Raw genomic sequence first — 23268 nt, 5'->3', positions numbered from 1 at the left:
TTTACACAGTTTGCCTTGGCTTATCCAATAGAAACAACGGCTCTGCTCCAGGCTAACAATATTGAAAGAAATGTCCCCCATTGTACTTTTCATTGTTTTGAAAGCAATGATCTTTAGTTGACTTTCCAAATTTCAATTTAGATTACAAGTTAATGGTGCTGACTGCTAGCTTGAATGTCTTAGCCACCATCCTTAGTCTTTTTTTTTTTTTTTGTTTTCATTTTTCATTTTATTTTTATAAAGTATGCAGTTACACATTGACTTCTTTCACTCAATTTATTAGTCAGCCAAACTGGTGCTGATGCAAAATACCAGAAATCAGTTGGTTTTTATAAAGGCTATTATTTGGGGTAGAAGCTTACAGTTACCAGGCCATAAAGCGTATGTTACTTCCCTCATCAAAGTCCATTGCCACGTGTTAGAGCAAGATGGCTGCTGACGTCTGCCAGGGTTCAGGCTTCCTCTTCCTTTTAAGGCTCTGTGGTCCCAACTTCTTCCAGTATCAACTGGGTTAAGTCTCAACTCTCTCCCGGGGCCCATTCCTCTTTGGGCTCAGCTGCTCTGCTCTCTCTACAAGGTCAGCTATAAACTATCAGGCAAACAGCTTGTCTCTCTTCCTGGGGCCTCTGCCATGTCTAATGGAGCCTTCTCTCTTTCCTCATGTGTCTGCTTCTCTGTGTATTTGCTTCCTGGGGCTCCAGCATTAAAACTCCAACTAACTCCTCTGCTGTGTAGTTTTTTCTGTGAGTCCCATGCCCCTATTGATGTGACCCAATCAAAGCCTTAATCATTATTTAATCAAGTGAAAGTGAAATTTAACACAGTCAAATATGCCCAGACATCCTTAGTCTTATGTTCCATCAACATGTAGAATATAGTATAATATTCCCAAGGGATGCAAAAATAGAGGGCTTTCAACAATTTTTGATAATTAAGATTTTAATTATAATAATAAATTTTTATGTGTGAGATTATAGTAAAACACATTAAGATGATGGATTGTGAGGCTATAAATCTTGAATTTTGTTTGATCTAATTACAGTTTAGCGAGGCACATATTCATACATGAAATCTTTTTCTGTTTAAGATATCCTTTAGAGCTCATCTCCTCTTAATTTTGATCCAGTTATGTGAAAACCTTCACCTAATAAATTTGTTAATTCTAGAGATTTGAGTACTATCTTGACTACAAAAAGATTTTTTTGTGTGTGATTTGTGTTCCAAGTTACCTCTGACACAGAGCAGTCTTGCTGTCTCCTTCTTTTATAAGTATTTTAAATTCATCAATTGAGAAACCATTCCAGTGGGAGAAAAGAACATAAATGTGGCTTTTCATATTCCATCATATCAAGTCGGGTGTTCTGAACTGAATTGTTTATTTTGGATGAAGTATGCTTGGTGAACATTATGTTGCTTTCTTCTCCCTGGGATTCTTTTAAAAAAGAAATGCCAACCATCTCAGTCAAATTTGGAAAGAAGAAAGCAAACAAAGGCTCTACTGGGCTCTCAGCAGGATGAATCAGTTCACTTCTTCTTGTTTGATTTTAAAATGCTCAGCTCAGCCAGAGCCTGCTTCTCCATAGCAGTTAGTCTCTTAGTCCAAAAGTCCAGTAAATGATCCGGAAAAACTTTACATTTTAATTTTAGCCTTAGCATATAAATGTACATTCTTTTCCCCAACTTTTTTCCTATGTAGAGTCAAAGTTTTTATTTTCATTGTAAATTATGGTCCTCTGATTGGAATTCCATGTTGTTTTTTTCCAAAATGCAACACTTGCGATTTCTACTTTTGGTTTCTTCAGGGTGAGAATTTAGATAATTGTGTTACAGTCTATGTGCAGCAGCCTTTTAAATTGCTTCTCCCCTCCCCCAGTCTTTTACAGTTGTCTTTTATAATTTGAAAGACAATTATTTCTAGCAGCTCATGTTATTCTTTCTAAAGCATTTGGCCTGGTTTTATGGTGAAATGAGGAAATAACTCATTTCACACTTAGGTTTTATTAGTTTATTTAATACTTAATACTTTAATATTTAATATTTAATACTTAGGCTAACAAACCCAATTGACTTTTTTTAAAGATATGTTTTTTATTTATTTCTCTCCCCTCCCCTTATCTCCCGTCCCCTCCCCTCATTTTCAATTATAACCCCTTAAAAAAATTATTAAACCTACACAATAAAGAGGAAGCTCTGTTAACAGATATAAAATGGCTTGCCATATTAACTAGGGGCTTCCATTCTCTCTGTAAAACATTTCTCAAGAATGATTTTCTCCTCTGTGTGTGAGTGAATGGGGTTAAAACACACAGGGCGGTAACATGCCTAGTTGCTTCCAAGTTGCTCCATGGATGAAACTGAGGCTTCATCCAGGCTCTTACGAATAACACTGGGTATCCCAGTCTGCATTTATTTCTCTCCTCTCCCCTCCCCTCCCCTCCCCTCCCCTCCCCTCCCCTCCCCTCCCCTCCCCTCCCCTCCCCTCCCCTCCCCTCCGCTCCCCTCATGTCCATTTGTTGTGTGTTCTTCTGTGTCCATTTGTATTCCTGTCAGCGGCACAGGGAATCTGTGTCTTTTTGTTGCATCATCTTAATGCGTCAGCTCTCCGTGTGTGCAGCGCCACTCCTGGTCAGGCTGTGCTTTTTTTGCGCTTTTTTCACACGGGGTGGGTGGCTCTTTTTGCACGTGGGGCTCTCCTACATGTGGATACCCCTGTGTGGCAGGGCACTCCTTACGCACATTAGCACTGAGCATGGGCCAGCTCATCACACAGGTCAGGAGGCCCTGGGTTTGAACCCTGCACCTCCCATATGGTAGGCGGACGCTCTATCAGTTGAGCCAAATCTGCTGCCCCCAACTGACTCTTTTTTTTAAAAAAAGATTTATTTATTTATTTATTTCTCTCCCTTTACCCGCCCCCACCCTGGTTGTCTGTTCTCTGTGTCTATTTGGTGCGTCGTCTTTGTCCGCTTCTGTTGTTGTCAGTGGCACGGGAAACTGTGTTTCTTTTTGTTGTGTCATCTTGTTATGTCACTTCTCCGTGTGGGCGCGGTGCCATTCCTGGGCAGGCTGCACTTTCTTTCGCGCTGGGTGGCTCTCCTTACAGGGCACACTCCTTGCTCATGGGGCTCCCCTACGCAGGTGACACCCCTACATGGGGGACACCCCTGTGTGGCACGGCACTCCTTGCGCGCATCAGCACTGCGCATGGGCCAGCTCCACACGGGTCAAGGAGGCCCGGGGTTTGAACTGCGGACCTCCCATGTGGTAGACGGATGCCCTAACCACTGGGCCAAGTCCACTGCTCCCCAACTGACTCTTGGTTGTGCTAGATAGAACCTAACTTTTGGGAGCAGAAGTATGTTGGCTAAGTAAGCAGGCACTTAGTTTGTCCTGGACGTAAGAGTATGATTTACAGAGAGAATGGAAGCCCCTAGTTAATATGGCAAGCCAGTTTATATCTGTTAACAGAGCTTCCTCTATTAGTTGTGTAGGTTTAATAGTTTTTTAATGGGTTATAATTGAAAATGCTGTCAGTTGCAGGAAAATATCAAATGGCCATTATAAGTTTATTTAGATCTGGAAGGGAGTCTAGAGATCATGTAGTTAATTTTAAAACTGAGGAAATAGCAGAAATGTCATATGACTTGCCACAGTACAATTGATCAGAGAATCTTTTGAATTAGATATTATAAACATTTCCATTTAAAAAATGAGGAAATCAATGCTCAGAAAGACCAAGTAACATTCCAAAATCCTGCAGCTAATAAGTGGTCAACTTAGGACTCAGAACCCAGTCCTCTGACTCCAAATCCCATGCCCTTCCCACCGCTCATGGACTCTCAGAGTTTCTGGTCTTGTTGAGGATACAGGCATAGGAAAGGAAGTGCAGTACAATGTGATATCTGCTGTGACAGACAGTGCTAGAGGGTATTGGGGAAGCACAGAAAAGAGGCATCAAGGAAGACTCCACAGAAATAATCAGGCTGTGAGTCCTGACAGATGTTAGCAGGTAAAGAAGGTAAGGAAGAAAAGTTCACGCAAAAGAGTCAGGATGAACAGTCAAGGCAGGTGAATCAGGGTGGGTGAAACCCTGGAATGGGGAGGGTTGGGAGATGATGCTGGAGGAATCAGCAGGGGTTCGGCCATGGAACTCTTGTCTCCCATGCTAAAGGATTTAGCAAGGGAGCTGTTGTAGAATTCCACCATGAAGGGGTGGTGGTGAATAGATTTATATTTTAGATATAATGCTTCCATGACCAACTATAATACGGACTAAGTCAAGCCAAGATCAGAGGGGTCTTCTCTATAAACTACGGCAGGGAAAGCAGAAATGGAGAGACAGGATGATTTGAGATTTTTGTAGGTAAAGCCGAAGGGCTCGATGGGATATGGGAGGTGAAGGAAAGGGAAAGTCAGGGCATTCTCCAGTTTCTGACTTTGCCGTAGTCCAGTGCTACTTGGTAGATGATGCATGTTTAATGTCAAAACATGGAGCACAAGTTGGGGGTGAGGTGGGGGCAATGATGAACTAATTTTGAGCATGTTGAATTTGAATTTCCTACCCAAGTGGACATAAGTAGACAGTGGAATATATGAGTCTGTTGCTCAGGAGCTTAGAACTGAGTTGGAGGAAAACTCTTGGGAGTCATTAGCATATATGTGGTGGCTCAGCTCAATGGAATGATGAAAGAACCAGGGAGAGCATAAGATGAAAAGATGGCAGGAGAGAGAACTTGGGCAAATGCCAGAATTTAAGGAGTGGGTAGAGGAAGAGGATGTAGCCCTAGAGATATGCTGAAAATCAGGAAAGTCCTGGAAGCCTAAAGAGGAGAGCATGCCAACAAACTGAGAACTGACCATTGTGATTAGCTATGTGGAGGTCACGGAAAACTTCAATTTTGGTAGAGTGGTAGGGATGAAAGCCTTCAAAGACCCAATCCTCTGAACTGGTGCAGTGAGTTCATGCCGTACTTGGGGGTAGACAGCAGAGCCTGCTGCTTGCTGCTTATATTGTTTTCTTTAGGGTAGAATTTTAAAGCCCATGGAGACACCCAATTGCAACCTTTCACTTTATTTGGAACAATAATAGACAGCTTTCTCCCTAATCTGTTTATAGACACACAAATTTGTTGAAAGAATGAACAACAAGCTGTTTCTCAAGCTGAAGGATTTCTGACAAAGAACTTTTAGAAACAGCATAATCACTAAATAAAGAGAAACTTTCAACAAAGAAACTTTAGATGCTATAGAAGCCTCCTTCCTCCTGACATACTTGTAGCCTGCCTTCTGGACAGAGAATACAGGCTGTGATTGTCTCTGCTTTCTAACCCCATTCACTCAGAGCATAGAGGAGAACATCATTGTTGGGTAATGTTGAAGAGTCTCCGTCTCTTCCAGGGGGACTCTCTGAAGTACTGCAACATCTGAGCTACCCATCTTTACCTGGTGACAACAACCCATAGCAGAGCTAACCACTATGTAATCCAGGTGGATTTAAACAGCTCTCTGACACTGCAAAACTCAACCTATTAGATGACAGCAAATATATAGAGCAAGAAAAATGGGCTTAAATTTCAGTGGAATAAAGATTAGAAAAAAATTGTACTTTGTGAGACTACTTAAAAGGACAGAGGACTGTCTTTGGATATCTAGGACAACTAGGACATTTACCATTTAAAATGTGAGAGCAGATTTTCACAGGAGTTAGTGGTACCCTCCCTGCCACCCCCCCCCCTTCAACTCAATTTACTTCTGTTGGGAATGGGGGCATGTGGCTGCATCCAGGGGTACAAAATGGAAAAGTTACTGATGATTCCCTCCTAGCAGTTATTTTATGGAAAATCTCCCACGGGGCCAATACAACAGGAAGAAGAAGGTTTTATTCCCACTTCTGGAAGTCTTTGGTATGGTTGTTAGGTGCTAGGGCCCTGGGTTTGAATCCTACTTCTGCAGTTTTCTGGGCATGTGAACATAACCTTTCTGAGTCTCAGTTTTCTCATCTGCCAAGTGGGATAATAATGCCTGCCTATAAGGTTATTTTGAAGATATAATAAGATCATGTATGGAAAACAACCAACAGATCATGCAATTATTTATTAGGTTCTCTCCCCCTCCAGAACAAAGGTTTGAAGTGGAAGGAGGTTCAGTGACCTCACTTCATTTTAAATTGATCCATTCTGGTCTTACCTCTTTCCTGGGTTGGCAGGACTGACTACCTGCATCATGCTGGACCAGATGGTACAGGACCCAAGGACGAAGGGAGTGGATTGTGGGTGGACCTAGTCAAGGATGCCCTACACTAGCAGCTACTTTGCTTGCTACCAGAAAGAAATAATCAGATTGTGTACAAAAGTCAAAACTATAGGTATAATTCAAACGTGGGTCCTGAGAGAAAGGGGCCTGAGAAGCCAAGGTATTTGGCCAAGAGGGAGTCTGGGGACCAAGAACCCAGAACAGTGGCTGGAAAGGGCACCAGAAACTGGTATGTGTGAATATCTCAATCTCAGAGCAAGCTAGGAGCTCTTAAAGGGCCTTGGGCAAAAGGGGTGGTCACGAACTCTTCTGGTTATTGGGATCTGGATTATTGGGTCCAGAGGATCTCCATGGATGTGTTCAGGCTTAGCCACCACGTGAGACCTTCTGCTTCTGTTTTCCTTCACTTTACCTTTTAAGGATAGTAAGACCAATGCAACTTTGGCCATGCTGAGCAGAGCGAGACTAAATTGTGAGTGCATATTGCTGAGCCAGATTGGGGCAACTTGAAACATCATATGGAGTCAGGAAAGTAATTGAAAAAGAAAAATACCCATAAAGTGATAAGCAGAGATTATGGCTGAAACCCTCTATCAGCTTTCCAGAAAAAGCAGTGCGCAATGTGAGATACAGGCCATGACCCAGAAAGCAGAGCTAGAGAGAGAGGACATCTCTGCAAAGAGAAGCCACAGTAGACAAACAGAAGAGCAATCCCTTTTTGGGGAGGAGGCAGCCTAGTGCAGCAAAGGGCATGGGCTTGGGGATGAGGCAGATGCAGGATTGTTCCATCATGAACTAGAGCAACTTACTTAACTCTTTCACTTTTCTCATCTTTGAAAGACAAGTAAAATGGATAAGCACCAAACATTCTCTGGAAGGACACTCTAGACACTAAAATCAGAGGCTACATTTTAAAAATAATTTTTTAAGTTAGAGAAGTGGTAGGTTTCCAGAAAACTATAAGAAAACACACCCTCCCCATATTATTAACACTTTGCATTAGCTCGGTGCCTTTGTCACAACTGATAAAAGATTTTTAATATAATTGTACTCTTAGTTATAGTCCATAGTTTCCATCAGGGTTCACTGTTGTTGTTATGCAGTTTTGTTTTTTTTTTAATTTTTAAATTTATTTCTCTCCCCCCGCCGCTGCCAGGTTGTCTGCTCCTTGTGTTGACTCGCTGTATGTTTTTCTGTGCCTGCTTATACCCTTGTTGGTACTGGGAAACTGCGTCTCTTTTTGTTGCGTCATCTTGCTGTGTCAGCTCTCCATGTATGCAGTACCACTCCTGGGCAGGCTGCACTTTTTTCACTCGGGGCGGCTCTCCTTGCGGGGTGCACTCCTTGTGCGTGGGGTACCCCCAGGTGGGGGTACCCCTGCATGGCACAGCACTCCTTGTGCACGGCAGCTCTGTGTGGGGGCCAGCTGATCACATGGGTCAGGAGGTCCTGGGACCGAACCCTGGACCCTCCCACATGGTAGGTGGACGCTCTATCAGCTGAGCCATGTCTGCTTTCCTTCTTCTATTTATTCTAATCACATATACACAACCTAAAAGTTCTCCTTTTAACCACATTCATATAGATAATTTAGGGGTATCAATTACATTCACAATGTTCTGCTACCATCATCACTATCTATTACCAAAACTTTTCCATCACCCCAAATGAAAATTCTGTACCAATAAGGCATTCATTCCCCATTCCCTACCCCCAGCCTGGCCTCTGATAACCTGTTTTCTAATTTTTGATTCTGTGAATTTGCATATTTGAATTAACTTGTATCAGTGAGGTTGTATAATATTTGTCTGTTGTGTCTGGCTTATTTTGCTCATCATGATGTCTTCAAGGTTTATCCATGTTGATGTATGTACCATAACTTCATTCTTTTTGGTTGTTATTTTCTGTTTGTTTGTTTTTTTCTTTTTCTTTTTAAAATAGTACCCATTCTGATGAGTGTGAATGGTATTTCATTGTGGTTTTAATTTGCATTTCCCTAATAGCTAATGATGTTGAGCATCTTTTCATGTTCTTTTGGGCATAAGTATAACTTCTTTGGAAAAATGTGTGGAAAAATGTCTTTTTAATTGGATTATTTGTCTTCTTATTGTTGAGTTGTATAATTTCTTTATGTATTCAGGATATTAAACCTTTATTGGATATCTGGTTTTCAAATATTTTCTCCCATTCTTTTTTTTTTTTAAGATTTATTTATTTATTTCTCCCCCCTCCCTCCATTGTCTGCTCTCTGTGTCCATTTGCTGCGTGTTCTTCTGTGTCTGCTTGTCTTTTCATTAGTCAGCTTCAGGAACCAGTCCTGTGATCTACTGGAGTGGGAGAGAGGCGATCATTCTCTTGTGCCACCTCAGCAACCTGTTCCACTACGTCTCTTATTGTCTGTCCTCTGTGTCTCTTTTTGTTGTGCCATCTTGCTGCACCAGCTCTCCACATTGGCTGACACTCCTGCACAGGGTGGCACTACTGCGTGGGGGACACTCCTGTGTGGGGAGGCAGTCCCACATGGGCTGGCACTCTGTGTGGGCCAGCTGGCATGTGGGCCAGCTTGCCTTCATCAGGAGACCCTGGGCATTGAACCCTGGACCTCCTATATGGTAGATGGGAGCCCAATTACTTGAGCCACATCTGTTTCTCTGTAGGTTGTCTTTTTACTTTCATGATAATGTCCTTTGATGCACAAAGTTTTTAGTTTTGATGGTCCTATTTAACTATTTTTTCTTTTGTTGCTCATGCTTTTGTTTACTAAAGTTGCTTCCCTATTTTTTCTTCTAGGAGTTTCATAGTTTTGGTTCTTTTTTTTTCTTTTAAAGATTTATTTTTAAAAATTAATTTTGCTCCCCTTTCCCTGTTTTCTGCTCTCCGTGTCCATTTGCTGTGTGTTCTTCTGTGTCCACTTGCATTCTTGTCAGCAGCACCGAGAATCTGTCTCTTTTTTGTTGCATCATCTTGCTGCATCAGATCTCCATGTGTGTGGTGCCATTCCTGGGCAGGCTGCATTTTTTTTGCGCAGGGCACCTCTTTTTATGGGGTATACTCCTTGCACGTGGGGCTCCCCTACACAGGGGACACCTCTGCGTGGCACGGCGCTCCTTGTGTGCATAAGTACTGCATGTGGGCCAGCTCACCACATAGTCAGGAGGCCCTGGGTTTGAACCCTGGACTTCCCATGTGGTACGTGGATGCTCTATCAGTTGAGCCAAATCCGCTTCCCTAGTTTTGGTTCTTATATCAAGGTCTCTGATCCAACACCATTATTTTTTTGTAAATGGATATCCAGTTTTCCCAGTACCATTTATTGAAAAGACTATTTCTTCCCTATTGAGTGGATTTATACCTTTATTAAAAATCATTTGGCCAAAGATGTGAGGGTTAATTTCTGACTCTCACTTTGAATCCATTGGTCTATATGTCTGTCCTTGTTCCACTACCATGCTGTTTTGATTACTCTGGCTTTGTAATAAGTTTTAAAAATGGGACGTGTCAGTTGTCCAACTTTGTTCTTCCTTTTCAAGATGGTTTTGGCTACTCAGGGTCCCTTACACTTCCATATATATTTGAGGATTGGCTTTTACATTTCTGCTATGAAGGCTGTTGTAATTTTCATTTGGATTGTGCTGAATTTATAAATTGCTTAGAGTAGAATTGACATCTTAACAATATTTAGTCTTCCAATTCATGAGCATGGAATGCACTTCCTTTATTTAGGTCTTCTTTGATTTCTCTTAATAATGTTTTGTAATTTTCCATGAATAAGTCCTTTACATCCTTAAAGTTAGTTATTCCTAGATATTTGATTTTTTTAGTTCTTATTGTAAATGGACTTTTTTTTTTCTTGATTTCCTCTTCAGATTGTTCATAACCAGTGTATGAAACACTAAAAATTTTTGGGTATTGATCTTGCACCACACCACTTTGCCAAAATCATTTATTAGGACTAGTAGCTTTATTGTGGATTTTTCAGGATTTTCTATGTATAGGATCATGTCATCTGTAAGGATTGATGTATAAATGTCTACTATTATTAACGTAGAACAGCCTGTTTCTCCTTTCAAATCTATCAATATTTGCTTCATATATTTTTGGCTCTGCTGTTAGGTGCATATATATTTATAATTGCTATGTTTCCTTGTTGAGTTGGCCCCTTTATGAGTATATAGTGACCTTCTTTGTCCCTTGTACCAGTTTTTATTAAAGTCTATTTTATCTGATATTAATACAGCTACTTTAGCTCTCTTTTGAATACTACTTGCATGGTATGTTTTCTCTATTTTTTTCACTTTCAACCTACATGTGTCTTTGAATTTAAGATGAGTGCCCAGCATATCATTGGGTCCTGCTTTTTTCATCTATTTTGACTGGAGTGTTTAATCAATTTACTTTTAAAATAACTACTGATAATGAAGAACTTTCTTCTGCTATTTTACTCTTTGGTCTTTCTATGTTATATATCTTTTTTTTTGTCCCTTAATTCTTTCACAAATGCCTACTTTCATATTCGTTTGATTTTTTTTTGTATTTTACCATTTTGAGTCCCTTCTCATTTCTTTCTGTATATATTTTCTTTATGGTTACTTTGGGACTTAACTTTAATATCCTAAATCTATAATAATCACATTTGATTTGATACCAATTTATTTTCAATAACTCTTACACTGTTCCTATAGCCCTCCCTCCACCCACCTTTTTGTACTTTTTAGAAATTGTATCTTTATACATATGTCTAAAACCATGATTTTATCATTACTTTTTGTACGTGTGCATTTTAGAACCTGTAAGAAGTGTAAAGTGGAGTTACATGCCAAAAAGCACAATACAATACTATTGGAATTTTTTTTTTCTAGGAAAATAAGACTTTAATTTGCCAAGGGCACATTATAGCAACCCCTTCCCACTCCAAACCCTAGTTCTCCTAGGACTGGGCAAGCAGGGCCTCCCTCTAAGTATTACATTTACCCGAGCTCTTTATTTTTTATGCCACTTGGAACCACTGTTTAGTGTTCTTTCCTTTCATTCTGAAGAACTCCGTTAGCATTGCCTGTAGGGCCAGTCTAGTGGTAATGAACCCCCTTAGCTTTTGTTTATCCAGGAATATCTTACTCTCTCATTAAAATATTTTTCTTCCTCATTTTTAAAAGACAGTCTTTCCAGACATAAAATTCTTGGTTAGGGATTGTTTTCTTTCTGCACTTTAAAAATTCTTTTTGTATTTTCTTTTTACTTTCATGGTTTCTAATAAGAAACTGGCACCTAATCTTATGGGATTCCCTTGTACACAACACATTACTTTTCTCTTGTAGCTTTCAGAACTCTCTCCTTTTCCTAGGGATTTGAAAATTTGATTACTATATGTCTGGTCTGGTTCTCTTTGAGTTTATCCTGTGTGGTGTTCATTGAATGTGCATATTCATATCTTTCCTTAAATTTGGGAAGTGTTCTGCCATTGTTTCTTTGAATATTCTTTCTGCCTCTTTCTCTCTTTCTTCTCCTTCTGAGAGTCCCATAATGCCTATACTGGTATGCTTGATGGTGTCCCCCAGTTTCCTCTTTTCTTAATCCTTTTATCTTTCTGTTCCTCAGTCTGAGTCATTTCAATTGTTTTGTCTTCTACTTTACTGATTCTTCCTTCTACCAGCTCTAATTTGCTGTTGAACCCCCCTAGAGAAATTTTCTTCAATTATTGTGGCCTTCAACTCCAATATTTATGTTTGTTTCCTTTTTAAAATTTCTTTCTATCAAGGTTATCATATTATTCAGGTTCATTGTTTTCCTGATATCATTTAGTTCTTTCTCTGTGTTTTCCTTTATCTCCTTGAGCATACTGAGGTTCATTTTTTAAAATTTAAAAATCTTTTTCAGTATGTCCAAATTCTGGTCTTCCTCACTGATGATTTCTGGATTTTCATTTTGTTCCTTTGTATGGACCATCATTTCTTGTTTCTTTGTTGCCTTGTAATCTTTTGTTGCACACTGTACTTTTTAATACTTTAACAGGTTAACTTTGGGATTTAGTGCCTGAGTTGTCTGTTCCTTAAGCTTGTTTCCAACTAGTGATATAACAGAGAATTCCTTGTGTTCCAGGAGCTAACAGAAATAGAGCAACACAAAAAACACCTTTTGCAATCTTTGCAAATGAACTCTGTCTTGGCTGGATCTCTTCTTCAGACTTTAGCCCTCCTATCAAGAAGATCAGCCTGAGGCAAATGTGAAGTAGAGGGTCCTCTCCATATTTTCTTAGCCCATGTCTTGACCTGAGCTTTTTCTTGCTTGTGGCCTTAGGAATTCTCCCATTACTCCCTGGGAAATAGACTTTCTCCCCTACTGGGTACACTATTGTATAACTTGAGACAGACTGATTTGACTTGTTTCTTATATTATGTTAGCTCTCTGCAATCTGCTTATACTTACAGGGCAAGTTCTGGGAGGGCATTTAGGATATGAGTTTCTTGGTTCAGACTTTCAAGCCTGACAGATTAGCACTGACATAGAGGCACCCCACTATGGCTACTAGGATTATTCTGAACCCTCCAAAATAGGGTCAGGGACCCACAATGGGAATGCAGGCTGGCTCTATACCATGCAGGGGAGAAGTTGGGGTAGGGGTCTGGGTGCCATGAGTTTCTCCTACCATTTTTAAAGCTGCATTTCTTGATTTGATACCTGTCCAGGAATCACAACCCTTTAATTCTTTTTCAGAGTGTTGAGGATAGTTTTGTCTGTTTTTGCTAATTGTTCAAAGATTCTGTGGGGGAATGGCACCCTGGAGCATCTTATGCTACCACCTTGGTCAACCAGATGCATAGTGGTTACATTTTAAGAGAAACTGGGCAGATGGGGAGAAGGATGGGAAAGATGCTTTTCACTTCTTATCTTTATAGTTTGATTTTGAACCATATGGATGCATGTCCAATTGAATGAAAAAGATAAGTGACGATAATTTATACCTTACATGATTACCCGTGACTGGCATTTAGAAATTACTCATATGTATTAGTTGTTATTATTGATAACACAGGGAACTGTCTGGGTCATCTTTTTCACTGCTTTCAGCCAGACAGGCCCAGTGATCTCTTTATCATGTATCCAGATTGATGCCCTATATAAACAATCATTACCTTTACATTTATAACCAGTGGTATAAATGTAGCCACTTAATATCAGCCTTGTAAATAGGTTAAATGAATAAATGAATTCCATTTTCAACTTGGATTTAAAAATGTATTTTTATTACTTTTAACAAAAATAAATTATGGAGAAAATAGTTGAGAAAAATTTTCTCAGTTTTTTGTTTTGAGAAATTTTAATCACCCAGAGAAGTTTCAAGAATAATATAATAAGCACTATGTACACTTTACCTATATTCATTAATATTTTGCCACATTTGTATTCTGTTTCTCTCTCACATACACACACATACATTTTTCTGAACTATCTGAAAGTTAGTTGCAGATATGACACCTTTATTTCTAAATACTTAGCTTGTCTCCCAAGTACAAGAACATTTCCCTATAGAATCACAATGCAATTACCAAGCCCAGGAAATTTAACCAAGATGTAGGACTATTATATAATATATAGTCCATATTGCAATTCCCCCATGTGTCCCATTAATGTCCTTGATAGACATTTGCTTTTTTAAAAAAATCGTACAATTTATCTAAGTGTAAGATCAATGGCATTTGATATAAACACAGAGTTGTGCATTTGACTCAGGATAATAGAGGATCTTGCATTGCATTTGGTTATAATGTGTCCTTTTGATGAGACTATTTACTCAGCTTTCTTTGTCTTTCATGACATTGACAGTTTTCAAGAGTCTAGGTCTGCCCTCTCTACCAACTCCCCTGAATACCCTTCATTTTATATGATGGCTTCCTTCTGATTAGACTCAAATTAAATGTTTTTGTAAGTTACATTTCAAAGGTGATGTTCCAATGCTACTTTTTGTGTTTTTTTTTTCTTCTTTCCATTTTATCCTTCTCTTTTAAATGTGTGAAGCCAGGAATAATTTTTAAAAATACTAATATTCTTATTTTCGAATATCCAGCAGGCCAATTATTGCTAAGTGACTCTTGCCATCATGTCATGATCGAGGCAGTGGGCTATTTGTATAGGTCACTTGATTTAAGGGCATCCTATCTGGGATCTTCTCATTCATCAGTCCATGGAATCCTGCAGTGAGTTTTTGTTTCATATCTCAAAAAGAAATATGCTTTTGGATATTCACGTTATTTATATGACCTCTTGATAACTTTTGCTCTTTCACAGCCTTCTGAGGGAAATTGAGCTGATCCGGGGCAGGAGGTGTTGGCCCCAAGTCATGAGCCAGCAATATTCTCAGGATCCTAGGAATAGCTCCTCATTATGGGAGAACCTTCTTAAAGTAAATTACCACAGTGCTCAGAGTTGTAATACAGTGAACTCTGCAATATTTACGAATGCAGACAAGCTTCTTTGGTCTAAAAGCAGGGACTTGGCACCTCCTACAATTTCAGATAAATCAAAATTTATTTCTGGAAAAAGGAAAAAGATCTTGAGGCCCACTATTTGCATTTCTTCTGAGGAAAAGACCAGACTGAAAATACAAAGCCATGTTGACATTTGGAGTGGCCCAGAAAAAGAGGCATCAAAAAACAAGAAAGACTATTCCTCTAAGATTTTAGCTTTTGGTAAAACGGATGGTTTAGTGAAGCTTTCAAGGCAAAGAATTATGTCAGCTGAAAGTAAGAGTGGAAAAGGTCAAATCACCACAATTTACCAGTATCCCCTGCTACCTCTTTGCACAAATAATCCCCAGGATTCCATATCTGAGCTCATATCAGAAAAGTGGCTTTTTCACAACTCAGATTACAGTTTATCTCCTCAAAAATGTTTTTCACAGAGAAGATCTCAGATTGAAACAAAATTGCTGAATACCCCAATTGATACTAATAAAGAATGAATATTATTATGGGTTCTTGTGTCTACAAGTTTTTCACATATTTATTTAGAACTCCTTGATTGGATATGATGATGATCAAGGTCTGAGGATTTTATTTTTAGTCCATTAAAATTTTGTGAACTGATTTTAGTGAAAAAGCAATTTTCATATGATTCACATTTGTGTGGTAGATAGAGCAATGTTGATCACACAAAATTCTGTATCTAAAAATGTATCAAAATAATGATTAAAGTTCTAGTTGTGTTACTTTCATATTGTTATCTATTTTGAATATATGAATTAATTTTCCATATAAACAAATTATTACAATTGCTATCACCAAGCTTTCTCAGAAACCTTAAGAAGAAATGATATAAACTGGGATATCCTTAAACCATAAAGTACATGTAAAGCCTGTATAGTTGATATTTCTGTTTTTAAACATTTTAATTGTCTCTCATTTTATAAATGATTTGTAAGACATAACCATTAACATTTAAAATTACTTACTGATTACTTTCTTCCCTATCCCCCACTAAATCCTATATCCTATATCCTATATTAGAAAACTAAATGGAAGATTAGCTGTGTGACCTTAAGACCATGCATAACCTCTCTCTTAGTCTCAATTTCATTATCTCTAATATGGGAGAAATTGTGGTGCCTACTTTTCAGGATTACTGAGAGGAATGCATTAGATAATACACATAGCAAACCTTCAAGAGATGGTAGTTACCATTATTTGTCTTGATCCAATCCAGGTAGTTACTATTAATCTACTACAGATGTCACCTTTTCCCATGAAACATCTCTTGACCCCTCCAGCGGGCAATTTTAAACATATACTAATGCCTCCAGTTATTTGTCTTAAATTGCGGCCCACTTGTTTCACATACGGCAGTATAGTCTCCCAAGCAGAGTGCAAGCCTTGAGACTTACTACCCCTGTTCACTCAGCACTCTGCTCGAGGGTCTCCACAGTGTAGCCTGCGAAGTCTTTGCAGTTCCATAATTTTCAGCTGTGTGTGTGTGTGTGCGTGTGTGTGCACGCGCGGCATCAGTCCTTACTGGAGGGGCTAGTCTGACTCCGTGCACTCCGAAGTGCTGTGGAACGGGCCTTGTTTATTTGGATTTGGTGGCCCCTCAAGGTACAGAATAGACCGTGGTAAGTGTAGGCCGTGGCAGCAGTCTGCCGGCCGTGTCCCAAGGGTCCCTCTGATGCCCTGCAAATTTATTTGGGACTGGGTACCCCAGCAGGCGCCAGGAGTACATGAATCATTTGCTGTATGTGCAATTCCTTGTTTAAGAATTTACCTCTGGACTTGAAGCTCCCTGAGGACCTGGCCATGTTCATTTTGTTCAGCCCCCCGTAGGGAGAGACTTTCAGTAAACGCGTTGAGGGAAAGACCGACCCTCCGCCCCGCACTACTTTCTTAACAGAAGCGGGGGCCACCGGCAGGGGGACTGGTTGTATCCAAGCCGGGGACTGGAGGCCGTCCCGGGCCGCCTCTGCGATCCAGGGAGGTCCAGACCGCAGAGGCCGTTAATGCCAAGAGAGATCACCACCCGAGCTGCGGCCAGCGGGGGCTCCCGCGCCACGCACGGCCACCTCTCTGCGCCTCCGGGTCAGGAAGTGAGCGCAGCGGCGCGCAGCCCGCGCCGGGTCCCCGCCCCCGTCCCTGCGATCGCCCCCTCCCGCGCCGTCCCGGCTGGGTTCCCGCTCGCGCCCCGCCCCGTCCCCGCCACGTGCTCCGACGCAGGAGCCACCCGCCGGCGGGGCCGAGCTGGGGCGGAGCCGAGCTGGGGCGGAGCGCGGGCGGGGAGGCGCCACTCGCGGCGCGGCAGCGGCGAGCATGGCCACGGCGGCGGCGGCGGCGCGGGGCGCCGGGGCGAGGGCGGCGGCGGCGGCCCTGCGGGGCGGCTGCGGGGCTGCGGCTCGCGGGCGGCGGCGCGCCGAGCCCGCACGGCCCCTGTGCACCGCAGCCGCGACCACCCCGGACCCGAAGCGCTCCCTGTGGGAGCGGTACCGGGAGGCGAAGAGAGGCACGGACGGTGAGTGCGGGGCGGCCCCGGCCCTCGGGGGCCCTCGGCTCGCGCCGGGGTGCGGGTCTCCCGGGCGGCCAGCCGGGCGGCCGGCGCTGCTGCTGGCCCTCAGGCCCGCCCGCCCGCGCGCGGCGGCATCTCTTCCGCAGAGCGACTCCGGGAGACGCGGAAAAGGTGTCCCCCAGAAACTTTTCAGCTCTTGCCTTTCTCCTGTCGGGAAAGCCGGTTTATACGTTCTTGGGGTTTTAGACAGAGATCTGCGTTGGGAGCGCGTCGTGCCGCTCCGGGGGGTCCCGCTGACCCGCGCTGGCGCGATCGCCCTCCACGCACCGTTAGGTATTGTTATTACCAGCAGTAACAGGAGCAGGGGTTGCCCTGGAGCGCGGCTGCTGGGCGGGTGGCGGGGTCCCGAGGCCGGTCTGTTCTTCATTTTGAGAGGTGGGGTGGGATTTGCTTGAAATAGGAGGGGTCCCCGTTGGGATTGTTCTGGGTTATTTCCTAACCTCAGAGAGGAGAGAATTGCAGGGAATGACTGCTTTGTGACCAAGCGAACAGACAGTCCGCCCGGCTGGGTTGTTACTCAGGGAAGCACGGAGAAATGGACGGGAACCAGCATTCGCTGAGTGCAGCCGAATGCCCGGACCTCTTGTCTCCCTGAATTCTTCTGAGAGCCCACGAGGGAGGTGCCACGTCCCCACTCTGTAGATGGCAAAGGCGAGACCCAAGGAACCTGGCCAAGGTCACACCTTCACCTCTGGCGTGGCTGTCCCAAACCCACTGTCCCTTCCCCCACGCTGCGCTGCCTTCCAGCAGCCGCTGACCCCTTGGGAACTGGTGTAAAAAGAGCCAGCGATAATCCATCCGTGCTGCTTTCAAGGAAGATTTACAAATCGAAATTATTATATTGAATTTTTAAAACTATTTTGGTGGAAGTGACACCTTGAGAATGGGAAAGAATGTTTGGTGGGAGAGAACATTTTTGTAGGATGACATTTTTTTTTCCTTTTGGCCAGAAGTCATTTTGATGAAAGAAACCAAAAGGCTTATGTTTTTCCATTGTGGTGATTTTCTGAGGAAACTAAAGTGGCTAGCAATGCAGAATTCTTTGAAAAAGTGCTTTATTTTCTTCGTTTCCCCTTGCTAAGAGTTTAAATTTGCTTGGTTTTTCAAGTAAGTTGTGTGGTGTGGTGGAAAGAAGACTGGCTTTGGATTTGTTGGTAATAGCAGATCTTAGAGATGAAGAAAACCTAGGTGATCATTTAGCTCAGCTATTGGGCAGGCAAGACATTTTTTTAGGAGCTTCCAGAGATTGAACTTAGGACCTAGTACCAGGGAAGCAGGCACTCAGGTACTTGAGCTTGAGCTACATCCGAATGAGAGTTGTTTTTTAATTTTAAAAATTATTATTTTTAGGAAGTACTGGGGATTGAACCTGGGACCTCGTACCAGGGAAGCAGGTGCTCAACCACTTGAGCTACATCCATTCCCCTGTGCAGGCAGGGTTTTTAATTGATATTTTTATAGAAATAATTGTAGATTTACATGCAGTTTTAAGAAATAATGCAGGGAAATCCCACATACACTTTATCCAGTTTCCCCCAATAGTAACATTGTACAGTATCACAACCAGTATACTAAAATCAGTACAATCCATGGAGCTAATTCAGATTCCCCCAGCTTTCCTTGTGGTGGGGTGTGTTTAGATCTATACGATTGTATCCAGGATAGGTACGTGTATCCTCCACAGTCAGTTCATCACCAGGAGAATCCCTCATATTATCTTTTTATAACCACAGCCACCTCCCTCCTAATGCCCTACTCCCCCGACCCTAGTCCCAGGGACATTTTCTCTTCTCCATTTCTAAAATTTTGTCATTTCAAAAATGTTACATAAATAGAATCATACAGCATGTAACCTTTTGGAATTGGCTTTTTACACTGAGCATAATTCCCTGGGGATTTATCCACGGTTTTGTGTCTCAGTAGTGCTGTCCTTTTTATTGTTGAGTGACAGTCCACAGGTTTTTATGTGTACCATTTTAACTGTTCATGGGTTCTTCTGGGTTGTTTCCAGTTTTTGGCTCTTACGAATAAAGCTGCTCTAAACCTTCCCATCCAGGTTTTTGAGTGAACAAAAGTTCGTTTCTCTGGGATAAATGCCCAAGAGTGCAATGGCTGGGTCATATGGTAATTGCTTGTTTAGTTTTATTAAGAAACTGTGGGCAAGACTTTTGCCATTTTGTGCTTATGGACGTGGTTTGTTGCTTGCTGGCTGTGAGCCCTCTAGAGAAGTCATGAAGCCTCAGTTTCTTCATCTGCAAAATGGGGTTGCTGGGAGTACCAACACCTTAGGCTTGCATTGAGGAGTAGGCATTAGTTATGAAAAGTGTTTAGTATGTGAGAAGCTGACATTGGATGGTGAAGATCATGGTGGACCAGAGTTTGGGCTCTGGGGTGTGAAACTCTGAGGGGGCTTTTGACAAGGCTTTTTAGCTCTGTGACTTGGCAGCTGGCAACTCTCCTTTCTGAGCTCAGTTTTCTCATCTGCAACATGGGGATAACATGAGGGTCTTTAGCACAGCCTTGGCACCTAGCAGATGCTCATTAGCTAGTAGCTGTTATCATTATTATTCAGTAACTCTGTAGTCTTAGACACACATTTGGTAAAAGATAGAGGTGGCTTATTGAGATGGAGAGTTTGGATCTCTTTCTGCTTTGGGCAGTTCCAGTAACCAGCCGTGTAGCCTTGAACAACTCACCTCATCTCTCTAGGCCTTGGTTTCCGCCAGACGGCACTGCATTAAGTCATATCTAAGTCTTTTCAAGTCTTGAAGAAAGTCTGTGTATTGCGTATTTGGCTTGCCCGTTTGCTCTGCACTGCCCCAGCACATATGCAGCTGTTCCTGTTTTATCCCTGAGAATGAGGGGCTTTAATTCGACTTTCCCAGCAGTGGGGTCCTTCCTAACTGACGGGGCTGCACCCTCCCTCCTCCCCTTTAGGTGAAGTCTGTGTAGGTATGTGAGCCCAGCTTGTTCTCATTCAGCTCGAGTTTACTGAGCACCAAGCAGGGGCCTTCACGGCGACTCATGCATGGGTGGATGAGTCTGCGAGGGAAGGGAGGGCTCACGGGGGCTAAACATGTGCCCTTGGCAGGTGCTGTTCCTGTGTTGCTTGTGTGGGGAGCCCAGTAAACAGGCCTGTGACAGTCCAGCTTGGGGGAGAGAAACAGCAGGCCTGAGGGCGCTGGTACCAGAGAGAGAACTGCTGGGGAGAGGGAAGAAGAGGTTTCCTTGGGCTGACACTTGAGGGGTGCCGTGGAGAAATGAGAGGTCAGAAGAAGCACTGATGTTCTTATCCCTGTAAAAGATCCCTTTTTAAAATTTTCCAGTTTATAAGAGGACAAAAGGATTTTGCTTCCTCACTTCCTGGTTATTTCTCTCTGGCTATTCGATCTCTTGCCTTAATCTAAACACTCTGTTCAGGTCTCTTCCCTTTGAAGGGACTCACAGAATGAAGCCTGCGTAGGGAAGAGACGATTTTTGTTTTACCCTTTGTCTCCTACCCTTCTTTTCTTAAAAATTTCATTTTATTATAAACTTTATTTTTTAGGACAGTTTTATTAGATTTACAGAACTATTGAGTATTTTCCATAAATCCTATAACCATTTCCCTCTGCTGTTAACCTAGTACGTGATGATACATTTGTCACAATTAATGAACCAATACTGACTATTATTAACTGAAGTCCATACTTTACTCAGATTTCCCCAGTATCCCCACACCTGTCCTTTTTCTGATCTAGGATCCCATCGAGGATACCACTCTACATTTTGTCTTTATGTCTCCTTAGACTCCTTTTGGCTGTGTTAGTTTATCTCAGATTGTCCTTGGTTTTGATGATCTTGGCAGTTTTGAGGAGCACTGGTCACATATTTTATAGAATGTCCCTCAATTGAGAATTTTTTTTTTAATTTGAGTTTTTAAAAAGTATAGTGTTTATGCATCTGGTATCAAACTCAGAGAAAAGATTCTTTATATTATTAGTAGGTAAAGAAATATAGGTTAACTGATGAATGTGATAATATCTCCTGTTCTAGATCATATGCAGAGGGATATTGAACATGTTAAAAGTCTTGGTAAACTTAATTCATTTTCTAAGTAGTTAATGAATGTGCCTGTAAGATAAAAGAATGGCTATCTTAAGTACTGCCTTTATTTTGCCTGCCATGTGCTTATCTTGTTGCCTTTATTGTCTTTGTGCATTTGTGTCTAGGGCAGTGCCTCTCCTCATCCCTCTCCTAGCTGTCCTAGGCATAACCACTGCAGTGGGAACTGGGGTTGGCAGTTTATACCAAACCCAGGAGGTCTTCCGCAATCTCCCCTTAGTGTTAACCAACAGCATAGAAGAAACTAGCTGTGCCTTAGAAGTCCTTAGACAACAAATAGACTCCCTTACCACCATGGTGCTGCAAAATTGCAGCGCCCTGAACATGCTAACAGGAGCACAGGGAGGAACTACCTGTTCCTCCAGGAGGAATACTGTTTCTCTGTAGATCACTCCAGTGGCATCTTTGGTGCTCCAGGACAGCCCTAGGCAGCATTTGAAACCTACGATATGAAGCCCATCAACTTTGGGAGGATGTAGCCTCTGGAGACACATGTCCTTTCTTGCTCTCATCATCCATTATGTCATGGCTGATCGATCACCTTTTTGGGGCTGCCTTCCACCATCTTCTTATCCTTTTAGTAGGACCAGGTATCTTCACAATTCTAAATAAGTTTATTTCTTCCAGAATCAACACCTTCCAGAACAAGGTATTAGTCATATGGGGATTTCATCCAGTCCCAGCCAGGGTGCGGGACCCATCTTCCCTCAGTCTCGCTAGAATAGCCAGAGAGTTTCACAGCCTGTCAGGCAGGGCCTACTGCTCTAACCAGCAGGAGGCAGCTAAAGAAGAATGACCATTGCTCTTCAGCGCCCCCTTAAGAATAAGGGTGTAAGCTCTTGGAGTGGGGAGTGGAGGGAAGTTAGTGTAGGAAACAGGAAAGGCCACTGACCCCACCTGGAAACCCCCTGAGGAAAGGCAGCTACTTGAGAACAAAGCCATAACCATTACAGCTGAAAAGCCTACCAGAGACTCTGGTTAACAGGTCTTGTTTGAAACTCGGGCTCAAAAGAAGCCCTGGTTAGCTCCAAGCAGAAAGACCTCCCCATTGGTTCCCTGAAAAGCTGACAGGTGAAGGTAGAAAGGACAGCAACCAACCAGGTCAGTGAATAGCTGAGATCCCTCCTTGATATGGGGAGAGGGGAGGAGGACAGAGGACAGGCCTTACAGCGGCTGGTCCCATGCATGCGTTTCACCCTGTAGCACAGCCCGCATCTATGTCTTGGGTGTATACTTTTTCTTTTTCTTGTTTCTTAGTAAACTGTTTACTCCCTTGCCTAAAAAATATGTATGTATATATATACATAAATAATCTCTAGCAAAAATGTTAGCCACTGCAGTTTCCACCTAGCACATTGGTTCTTGACAGGGACAGAAGAATATTTTGCACCCCCCCTCCCCTGCCCCAGGGCACATTTGGCAATGCGTGGAGGCAGTTTTGATTGTTATATCTGGGGGAGGGGGATGCTGTTGGCGTCTAGTGGGTAATAGCCAGGAATGCCGCTAGATACCCTACAATGTGTAGGATGTTCTCCACAACTACGAATTAGCCACCCCAAAATGTCAGTAGTTCCAAGGGTAGGAAATCCTGTCCTAGATGATGAATCCTCAGAAATCTTTGTGTTACGTAATTCAAAGAGATGGCTGTATTCGTGTGTGGTCTCTTATTTCTGTTGTACTGCATTTATGTGCATCTTCTTTGAGTTTAATTCCTGGCCTTCCGTGTATGCTTATCACATAATCAGCCTGTCCTGTTATATACTAAATGGAAACATTCCTACTTCTCCAAGAGGGGTTACTCCAGCTATATATTTGGATATCCTAGTGGAATTTTTTTTCTTTAGAAGTAATCTCAGCGCCTGGTCTGTTTAG

The 23268-nt window shown here is 42.3% G+C and overlaps 2 protein-coding genes across 2 annotated transcripts in view; both read left to right on the top strand.

Moving 5' to 3' along the window:
* Positions 1-15460, top strand: part of LOC101410616 (putative tetratricopeptide repeat protein 41) — a 71353-nt gene extending 55893 nt beyond the window's left edge. The window contains exons 14-15 of the mRNA XM_058308643.2: positions 14315-14444; positions 14536-15460. Coding sequence (XP_058164626.1) covers positions 14315-14444; positions 14536-15208 — 803 coding nt within the window. The 3' untranslated portion in view covers positions 15209-15460. The remainder of the gene's footprint in view (positions 1-14314; positions 14445-14535) is intronic.
* A 1579-nt stretch (positions 15461-17039) lies between these two features.
* Positions 17040-23268, top strand: part of NT5DC3 (5'-nucleotidase domain containing 3) — a 71443-nt gene continuing 65214 nt past the window's right edge. Inside the window, exon 1 of the mRNA XM_004446804.4 lies at positions 17040-17238. Within this exon, the coding sequence (XP_004446861.2) occupies positions 17040-17238 (199 nt within the window). The remainder of the gene's footprint in view (positions 17239-23268) is intronic.

Source organism: Dasypus novemcinctus, chromosome 12 (assembly GCF_030445035.2).
Source record: "Dasypus novemcinctus isolate mDasNov1 chromosome 12, mDasNov1.1.hap2, whole genome shotgun sequence".
NCBI classification, from domain to species: Eukaryota; Metazoa; Chordata; class Mammalia; order Cingulata; family Dasypodidae; genus Dasypus; species Dasypus novemcinctus.
The sequence above is the reverse complement of the archived record's forward strand: the minus strand, read 5'-3'. Positions and strand labels throughout refer to the sequence as shown.